Source organism: Neopsephotus bourkii, unplaced genomic scaffold (genome assembly GCF_033783945.1).
Source record: "Neopsephotus bourkii isolate Nb327-2 ecotype Australia unplaced genomic scaffold, CSIRO-AGI_Nbou_v1 NB_948, whole genome shotgun sequence".
Taxonomy (NCBI): domain Eukaryota; kingdom Metazoa; phylum Chordata; class Aves; order Psittaciformes; family Psittacidae; genus Neopsephotus; species Neopsephotus bourkii.
The window spans coordinates 367470-377771 of record NW_026901442.1 but is presented as its reverse complement, the minus strand read 5'-3'; the positions used below and the strand labels follow the sequence as shown (position 1 = coordinate 377771).

At 39.3% G+C, this 10302-nt stretch overlaps 1 protein-coding gene across 2 annotated transcripts; it reads right to left on the bottom strand.

Annotated features, from left to right (window-relative positions):
• Positions 1 to 249: 249 nt before the first annotated feature.
• Positions 250 to 9572, bottom strand: UTP15 (UTP15 small subunit processome component). Of its 2 annotated transcripts, XM_061358611.1 has the most exons (12): positions 9383 to 9572; positions 8792 to 8884; positions 8523 to 8707; positions 7715 to 7893; positions 6798 to 6923; positions 6167 to 6302; positions 4357 to 4441; positions 2914 to 3063; positions 2569 to 2670; positions 2233 to 2366; positions 1701 to 1759; positions 250 to 1242 (listed from the first exon to the last, which is right to left on the bottom strand). In XM_061358611.1, exons 1-12 carry the CDS (start codon positions 9470 to 9472, stop codon positions 1025 to 1027), a joined length of 1557 nt encoding a protein of 518 aa, XP_061214595.1. In that variant the 5' UTR covers positions 9473 to 9572; the 3' UTR covers positions 250 to 1024. The 2 variants fall into 2 exon arrangements, with proteins under 2 accessions (XP_061214595.1, XP_061214594.1); XM_061358610.1 differs by having other exon boundaries at positions 8523 to 8884.
• Positions 9573 to 10302: the final 730 nt, after the last annotated feature.

Below are 10302 nucleotides of genomic sequence, written 5' to 3'. Positions count from 1 at the left end.
TCTATCACAGATCTCCATCTGGGCACTGAGCCAACTTTAAGAAAATCCTTTTGCAGGAAATTCATATGATATCTCACATAAATTCTGGGGGAAAATGCAAGTCAAGAAAACAGGCTAAGGACAAAGTTCCACCCTACTGTCATCCTACATGTGTTGAGGAGCCTTTGGCACACCTGCTTTCCAAAAGCATAACATCCTTCTACAGCACTGCCTGAAGCTAAAATAAATCAGTACCAGCATTCAAATACATACTGATAACAACATAGACTTTAATTGCATCTACTGTTCATTTAAAGTGATAGAATTACACAAAAGGTGAACTTTTTTACTTAACTGAAGATTTTCTCACTGGTGTGCAGCTTACTTACTACATTAAATTAATGTAAATTAATTTCCCTTTAGAAACAAGATTACCTGCTTTCTAGAGAATTGTAACACAAATGCATATGCACTACTTAGAAAATTAAACTAATAAAACAAACAATTGCACTCGTTTTCTTGAGTCATTTTGCTGTTTTCTATAAATTCACTGAAGTCGGAAATAGAGACGAAGCAGGTGGAGAAAACACAGTGAAGTCAAATTTTATCAAATGCATATGTGGTTTTATTCCTGTGTCCACATATGTGATATGGGATATTAACCTTAAATAAGGACAATGGCACATTAGAATTAAACAAATCTCATTATTTTCCAGTAAATAAAAAATGAAAATTGTTGACTGTTTCTCTAAGTCAAATAACAACTTAGTACTGGATGCACAAAACACTCTTTCAAAGTTATATAACTTTGGAATAAAACTTTAAAATTCAATTGTTTGGAAAATACTGCAAGGAAAATCCTGAAAATACTCTTCTTTCTCCGTCTTCAGTAATGAAGCCTATTCAGAAACACAATTTGGAAGACAGAACTTCAACATAGAGGAGCTTTTTCAGAAAGTCACTATTATAAAAAGTTAGCAGGAGAACAGGTCATGTATTTCAAGTCCACATTATTTTTGTGAAAACTTGTCATGACAGTTGTCAGTCATTCATCTATTTCAATGATCTCTGTAGGATTATTACTTCTGTTCTCTTCTAGACAAGTAAGTTTTTTCTCAGCAAAACTAGCAAACAGTGTATCCATCATTCCCAAAACTTCTAGTAGTTCCCCTTGATAGTCAATCTCTTTTCCTATGGCTTCTTGAAGTCTCAAGAACTGTCTATCAACGATCGCTGACTGCCCAAGCACAGGCTGATAAATGTCTGTAAAGAAAAAAAATCACTTAAGAATTCACGTTGTCTATGGAAACATGAAAATCGTATTAGCTAGTTAGAGATGCATTTACAGGGCCTCACACAAGTCCAACATTGTGGACAAGTAAGTTCAACAGTGATCTGAAAACAGTGTTAATTATTGGTATATACTTACAGTTAAGTCTTACTAACAGAAAGTTTTATGACTTCAAATACTATTTTTACCTTACTGGAGAAGTTGAATTCACCTGAACTATGTAAGTGTAGAAATATGAGATATCAAAGATATTTAAGATACCATGAGGAGCTTCCTGCAGCCAGTGTAAGTCAGATACTGCCAATACCCCTTTTTGGATCATACTTGCAAGCAAAGGCATAGAAGTTTGGTTTCTTAAAGATGTAACACTTTTTACCTTATTTCCAAACCAGCTATATAACTTTGAGAATCTTTTCTGTGCTGTACTTACCAGTGATCATATCTGCAACAGTCACCAGTACAGAAGTAAATCTAGGCTCAATCACACGCCTGCAAAATTAGAAGATATCCCCATTTTTATGGTTTTCCCAACTGCACTCCTCCAAACAACAAACTGGTTTCTCATACAGGCATAGAGACGCTCTCTGATTCATGAAAAGACATCACAAAACAGTCAGAGAAGCGAGTCAAAAAACCCTTCCTTTCAGGTAGGCAGTGAAAGCTGGAGGACTGGCAAAAGCCTCAGATATGTGAAGACACAAGTTTCATTGAGGCACAGAAAATAACAGACTAAAGGTGGAATGTCTGGCACAGAAGGAAAACATATTCTCCATACTATCAGCAAAATTGTTTTGTGCTAACAATTTCAGTGCTATCCCAGACCTTCGTATCAGAAAGCAGAAGGTACATGAGATTTCAAGTGTACCAATGTTCCACTCGTGACTTGCCGAGACTCTGTTGCAAAAGCTGTCAAGATATACAGGTCTCAAAAGAGGCAAAAAGGACTCAGGTTAAAATAATACCTTGCCACAAAGGTAAGTAGGAGATGAACTTGCTTCTCGTCTCGGCCTGCAAGCGCACTCCTCAGGGTTCCTCTACGATGTAGTTCCTGCATGACTGCAACCGTTACCTCAGGAGTATGAAGCCTGATGGATGGCTGGGCATATATAAGAAGAATTTAGTACCAAAGCAACATCTTTACACCCAAAAAAGGCTTGATACCAGCAAAAGAAAAACGGAAGCCACACGAGTTTGAATCCCTTCTACCAAGATACTGAAATAAAATTAGTTTAACATACAGAAAAAATCCATGTCAGATGACAGCACACAATTCAGATGAAAAAAACTTCATGCCATACCTCCAGTACCGCATCAAGGGCTTTGGAAGAATCAAAGCTCTTCAGCAGCTTGTCATATTTCCTCAAAGCACGTCTTACAGGTTTACTGACAGAGAAATCTTCCTAGAATTGAAAAAATGAGTTCAGAACGAGAGATATTCACAGTGGATTAGATGTACCACCACGAACAAGCTCTTATGGTTTTGTATCTTCCCTTCTCCTCCCTTTCAACTTAGCTCACCAGAACAAAAACAAAACCAAACAAACAAACAAAAAAACCCAACAAACACAACTAACCCAAAAAACGCCCACCAAAACATTTTTTTTGAGAATTGTTTCAGTACACATTTTCTCACCACTCTATACCTGTTTTGGCATATAAGTTTTTCCTCTCATATAGGTTCTATATGCTGGTTGCCTCTTCTTCTGCGACTTTTCTTTCCCTTCTTCAGGTTTTCTGTGCTTAATATTTAGCACCCCATTGGTCATGCCTACAACTATGGTTTCATCTTCAGGCTAAAATGACAAGATCACAGAGTTAGAAACATGGTTTTATTTAATAATGCATCCTCTACCATGCAGATTTTTAAATTTTTATGCTTCATGACAAGGTTCTAATCACAGTATTATACAGCAAGTGAAGTTGGAAGCCACTTCCATGAGGTCCCATGTGGTCAAATACGTTGCTCGAAACAGGGACAGCTTCAAGGCTATAATAGTAAGCAACATTATCCGTATAATAAGCCTTTAACAAATACCTAGATGGACTCATTAAGCAAGGTCAAATATGCATCAACATCCTTATGTAAGTATATAAGACAGGTTTTGGTTTTCTTCAGTGGTGTACAACTGCCTTCAGCTATTACATGCCATACAGCAGACATGAACACCAGCTATGAGAAAGCTATTTTGGAACAGCAAGATTCTGAAAAATAGGTGAGAATAGACCAAAATACCAGTCACTGGTATAAATTTCACCTAAATAACAAAGATTTCATGCATTTGATGCTAAAGGTCATAATTTTAAATGATACACTGAAGAAAAACACTGACTTCACATATAGAAGTGAGATCTGACCTGTTACTATTAACAGGTAATTCTATGTAAACATTAAACATTAGCTGAATGCTCAACTGCTGCTAAAAAAAGATCCCTCACAGTCACTTTCACATGTCTTTCAGAGGCTACAGAAGAGGGCAATCATGTGACCACATCATTGTTTTAAAAAGTGGTGCTAGCCTCCAAATATCTGACCAGCAGGTCACTTACTCATTGGAACTGAAATGTTCCAGAGAAATGAGAGTCTGTTTTCTGTTTCCAAGACAGTAAGACACATGCATTGACAAAGAAGTTTGTTTAGGCATATACCTCATACCCTCTCCTCTTTCCTTCCTCAAACCAATCTGACGCCAGTAACTTTTAAGACAAGTGCACCCTATTCTGTATTTCTCAACAAATGAACTACCTTTTTTCTTTTATCAGTGCCACACAAGGTTCTTGAAAGGCAAAAGATTAGTACAATCTTCTTAAAGTCAAAGGACTTAAAGACTGAAACTTTCCCTATGATGTATATTGTCCTTGATAAACAGACAATTTTGTGCAGATCTGATCATGTAACATCTGATGTGTGAATATATCACATTTAAAACCTTGTAATGCCTTTTTTTTATTTAGGAGGAATATGTTCAGTCATCCTACTTTGCACGCACACCATTCTTCTGAAACGCCAAACAGCAAAAATGAATTATTTCAGTGATGTAAAAGGTATCAGTAATTACCTTGCCTAGAAAAATTTCTAATGTACTTACCGACAGCGCAAGACTTAGGATGGGTGCTGCATAGCTAAAACTGTGGACTGCTTTGTAGGAAGTAGTACTGTAAATCTTCACATGCCTATACGGAAGAGTAATGATTAAAACCTCATTAGTAATGTCTTACTGTAGACACTTTATAAGAACTTCATCACTCTCAAGTTCTATACATCATTTAAGAAAACTGAGTATTTATACAAAGCAGATTACCACTGAGCTTCTTAGTTATTACTCTCCTGCAACAGAATGGTTCTGTTAAAAGACAAACAGAAGTCAAGAAAGGATGACCCTTACCCAAAAAGATGAAAATGAGGCAAGAGCAGAAGAAATTTAAAACAGATGCAGTGACTATCTGACTTCAGCAACGCTTAAGAGAAAACACTAAGACAGTATTTCTTGAAATTCGTTCTTAAGTTTTAAATGTAAGATCTATTAAAATTTCTGGAAGTAAATCCATAAATATTCTTGTATGGCTGCTCTTTAATGATTTGACTGAAGATAGGAAATACTTAACAAATGAGAAAACAAAATATTCTCTTACAACAAGTTTGAACTTTAGTGTTGTGAGCACTGAATGACAAACAACTGTACAGCTAGTGGGATCCTTCAGCTTATGCTTTGTAATCCATAAAGCCTGAGGAAGCCAAGGAAGTGCAGAAGGGAGACAAGGAGGGAGAACAGACCACTGACATTTCAGACCATTTCGTGTTTCTAATGTCTCAGAGACAAATAGATTGAACACCAGTACCCAGCAACTCAACCCAAACAAACAAAAAAGTGAGGATATTTCAGCTATGCACTTTGGCTACAAGAAGCAACAGCACAGAGACACAAAACCCAGGCTCTTTAAAGATGAATACTAACACCCTTTCAGTATTTAAACTGTATTAAAGTTAAGAATAGGTACTTTATAGAGACTGCAAAGGTCAGTTTAGAGATTAAAAAAAAGGAATGGTTATTCAGAAGTTCCACATACAGATTCCCAAATGGCACATGCAACCCTTACTGACATTCATGTTAATAGGAAGGTTAATGTATCCTGCAATATGTACCTTGGCCCCAACAGACGTTTTCAGTTAGGTTGTATCTTTATGTAACAGTTACAACTGCTTAAGCAAAAAAAAATCATGCAGAGATTCACACTTGATATATAATAACTTCAAAATAAAAAAAAAGTCCTTGTCCTGAGTTTAGCTTTAACAGTTATTTTCTCCTTCCTATTAGCTGGTGCACTGCTGTGTTTCAGATTTAATCTGAGAACAACGCCAATAACACACCAATATTTTAGCTGTTGCTAAGTAATGATTACTCTGCTCAAGGACTTTTAGTTTCATGCTCTGCCAGTGAGGAGGGGCACAAGAAGCCGGAAGAAAGCAGAGACAAGGACACCTGACCCAAACTAGCCAAAGAGGTATTCCATACCACAGCACGTCATGCCCAGTATATAAACTGGAGGGAGTCACCCGGAAGGCACAGATCTCTGCTCAGTCGAGCTCGGTATCGGTCGATGGGTGGTGAGCAATTGTACTTATGTTTATTGTTTTTTCTCCCCTACCCTTTTTAGTTTTATACTCTCTCCCCTTGTTATTTCCCTTGTCATTATTATCAGTAGTAGTAGTCTTGTATTCTACTTATTGGACTGTTCTTAACCAGTTGGGTTTACATTCTACCAATTCTCCTCCCCTTCCTGCCCAGAGGTGGGGTGGAAGAGGAGGGAGTGAGCAATCAGCTGTGTGGTGCTGAGTTACTGGCTGGTCTTAAACCATGATGGTCCTGAAGAATTTAAATTGCTGCAAAATACACTAACCTGTCCAAGGATCCTGACAATAACCTTTGTCCAGAGCTGTTCAGGCATAAACAGGTTACAGTTTTATGGTGATTTTTAAGTGATACTAGTAATTGTCCACCTTTTAGCACATCCCAAACTTTGACATATCGACCTCCTGTGAGAAGGAAACACACAAAACAGTTTGACATACATACATATTTCCACCTCTCTGTAGAAGTTTTCACACAGTTATAGTGCTTCCTCTGTAACACCTTGTTTTCTGTACCTACTCACCACCCCCACCCATTATGACTATCTCCTGGGGACAAGACACATTATAAGCATGCTCTTTTTCAGGCCATTCTGCAGCCGAATTATTCAACATACTTCTTACCAAAAGTACCTGAAGTTCCTTTGCTTTAGCACTGGGTTTATTAAAGTCTGTATCTTGCCATTAAAAACATCAGGTTTTTTTGTGGATTTTTTTGTATCAACTACAAGAATATCTAATCAGAGACAAAAAGACCCCTACTTTCACCCTCCAGATCAATGGATTCCTAAAGATCTTTGAGAAATCCAGCTGTTACGTCACCACTAAATGAAAATACTAGAAGGAAGCAGATCAAGTACATTAGGGCCACAGAAAAGAAACCTGATTTTGCTGAAGTACCTGCAGATACTAGGAGCCCACCAGAAGGGAACAGAAGCACACTCTCCACAGGCTGACCATGTTCTATTGTTATGATACTGCTTTTTGTTCGGGCATCAAACAGCTTCACAGTGTGATCATAGGAACCTGCAAACACCACCATTATTAGCTTCAGTTTCATCATTTCAGTTACTTCATGAACTAAAATAACCATGTGCTACAATCTAAAGGAGCTCCTGCCAAACAGAAACAGTTTTAAACTGTGCACTTAGAACACCTTTTGGTTTATCTTGGTTAATTTACAGCCTTCAGGCAACATACGTCTTCTAATTCTACCCCCACCAATACGTCAGGCCTTAAAAGTAATTTAAGTCTTAATTTTATTTCCCTTCTGTTAATCAAGCGTATTTGCAACAATAAATTTAGGCAACCTGATGAAACTTAGTCCCGTGTGCCTCCTGAAGTAAGGAATACCACTTTTTTTCTAGGAATTTACCAGACATTAACAGAAAGCTACTGCTAGCAAGTGGTTTCAAATAACTCATGTGACCTTTCATTTTTGAGTCTGTGAGTTTTGGTCTGTACAAACTACAATGGAACTAGTGTCCTCCTCTGGAAACCTTCAGTCAACTACAACTAAAGTATATATTCACAGAATTTTCTAAAAACTTTCAAAGGCCAGTCAGAACCGCTCTGTTAACCCTAACAGGCTAAAGGAAAGATATGTTAAAAATTAGGGAAATTCTGAGTTTCTCTACGAACACCAGTGTCAAGCTAAAAAAGCAAGCAAAAAGGTAACAGCAAAGGAGGCACCAAGCAGGAAGCCAGATCCTTCATGTTTAAAATATAGTAAGCGAGATCCTACTGTATCAAAAACTATTCCTGCACTTTTCTTCAATTCAGTATAAAAGCAGCACATTGAAAAAATAAAATCAAACCTGTTACAAAGACGTCTGCATTCACTTTACTTGCACAGCCGCATCTCACGTAGTCAGTATGTTCCCTGTATGAGACTATTTCTGTACCACTTGGAATATCCCACAGCTTTGATGAATAGTCATCACCACCAGAGAATATTCGGTATTTATCAGACAGGAAACCCACTACATGAACAGGTCTAGAAACAAAAGTCCACAATATCCAGTTAAAATATATACTTGTTTCCAGAAGAGTCAGTCTGTCTGAAGAGATTACTTATTATGTATTCTAACTTAATCATGCAAAGTCCTCACTGCTGGAAGTTATAAAGCCTCACTTTAGAGGTTAGTTACACTTAGTTTTTATATTTCCAGCCAGAAAAGAGTCATGCTGACCGATGCTTACTTAAGCATTTATATGATTGCCCTTAAAAGTTGTATAGGTCTACTAGATGTCCATTCAAAAGCTGTTCTGAATTTGTTACTTAAGCTGTCTGTGTACTATCACTGACTTTTATTAAAAAGAAAAAAAAATGTGCTCATCAGTGCCATGGAGTCACAAGACTGTGTCTACACAACATATTAACAGGCACCTACCTTAATTAGAAAACAAATTTATTCTTCCAGGTACTCAATTCATATTTGGAATTCAAAAGCTACTCCAATTTTTAATTCAATTTAAAAATCTACTTTTCAGTAATATCTACAAGAAACAGTAACAAGCAACACAGACCAGTATTATTCAGATTTACAGCAAAATACAAAAGAAGCATATGCAAACGCAGCAAACAAGCTTATGCACATATAGGAAAACCCAACATTGTCTTACTTGGTATGACCGTCAAATTGTCTCAGCGGTGCTTTTCCACTGATGTCAAAGAGGCGAATGATACCTTCATCGCTGCCAGCAACAAGCAGATTGCCATCATCTCTGTATGTGCCACAATAAGCAGCATCTTTGAAGCGAGAAAACGTTTTGATAGGTTCATGCGAGTAACGACCATAAATGTGGATCTGGTAAAAGAAGAAGACATTAAGTTTGCTCATATGATACCAACTGAAAGACAAGAACGTGAAAACCTCAGAGAAGCCACTTACCCTTGAGGAAGCTGTGACAGCATAGTTACGTGGAGGAACCGGTGAGAAGTCAATTTTATTTACTGCACCAAACTCCTTTATCTGAATAGGTGCCTAAAGCAATTACAATGAAGATTATTAAATACATACAAGCACACCATCAAAAATCAAAACAGCAAAGCAAAACTTCTTCCTACAGAGAGCTCCAAACTCCACTCAGACCCAAATCAATTTAAATACAACCCTATGGAGTTTCTGTCAGGTTACTTCTGCTCACGTGTTTTTTTTCAATTCGCGCATTACAACTAACCCATTAATTAAGTATTCCGAGGGGAAAAAAATAAACTTATTCACTCACACAAGATTAAAACTACTTTATCAATAGCACGAAAGCAATAGAAAAATATACTTTAGGGCAAAAAAATACACCTGCTGGGCCAATTTTGGGCAAAGGTCAGGCTCGCTGCATAAGAAGCCGTTTAGTAGCTTTAACACGGTATTAGGGAACCACTTCTAACCAAGAGCCGAGCAAGGCCGGGCACAGACCCAGCGCCACCCGCAGCGGAACACGACCAGCCCGCTGCCCCAGCGCCGTCGAGGGCTGCCTCCTACCTTGTACCCCTCCCAGTACACCGTGTCCTGCGTGATCCTCTCCCCGAGCCTGGGGCAGGTCTGAATCACCACCGGTTTGTACAAGGCCATGGCTCTCCGGGAGGGGGGAGTCCGCGCCTCCACAGGGAGCTAGGCCCACGCTAACCCCTTCGCGCTGCCCTGATGGCGCAGCCCACGCCTGTCACCAAGCGAGCCGTGTGCGTACTACGTCATCAAAAGGCGACTCTCACCTAGCCAATCGCCACCGCGGCGGGGCTGTAGGACGTCACGTCCGCCTCACTGTCAGCGATAGATGTGGTGGTGCTGCCGAGGTGAGGGGATGCCGTAGGACCCGTCCCGTCCCGTCCCGTCCCGTCCCGTCCCGTCCCGCCCTGCCCTGCCGGCGGGTCGCGGGCAGTGAGTTCTTCGGAGTGCCCGTGGCGGCGGCCTGCGTTAAGGGGAGAGGGCGGGCTGAAAGAGGGCATGGCGCTGCCAGGCCGCGGAGCCCCGCGTGTCGTTAGGCTGCCCGGCTGCGGTCAGGGTGAACTGAGGTGTTCTGTGTCACCGACATAGATGGAGTTATTTTCCTACGCATAGGGTAGAAGCCATTTGTTTTACTCAGGTTATGGAAGGGCTTAAGAGTCATAAAATGACATGAAGTCACTGTAAATTTTCCTTCCAAGTCTAATGTTTTTAGGAAATAGTCATGTTCTCCTGTCTTGGTATAAACGTGGTTGGTTGTGCTGGGTTTTTTTTTGTTGTTGTTGTTGCAGCCGTACTAATACTATGAAACATTACTTAGATGGAGCTCCTAGTGGCTTCATTATGGAATTTGGCTTAAATATCCACGTGATCAAATTTGAATGGATGGTTTGGTCCCCTCCATTTAAACCCATACCCACAACCCATACTGCTTGTAACAGCAGCAGGATTGGTGTTTC

What these genes read in the sequence shown, in the direction of transcription:
- UTP15 (XM_061358610.1), bottom strand. Translation starts at nt 9,472, where the DNA reads ATGGCCTTGTACAAACCGGTGGTGATTCAGACCTGCCCCAGGCTCGGG. An exon ending in CAATTTGACGGTCATACCAA is followed by an intron (nt 7,894 to 8,522) that starts GTAAGACAATGT and finishes TTTTGTTTCTAG; the next exon opens with ACCTGTTCATGTAGTGGGTT. An exon ending in TGTTGCAGATATGATCACTG is followed by an intron (nt 1,243 to 1,700) that starts GTAAGTACAGCA and finishes TTTTCTTTACAG; the next exon opens with ACATTTATCAGCCTGTGCTT.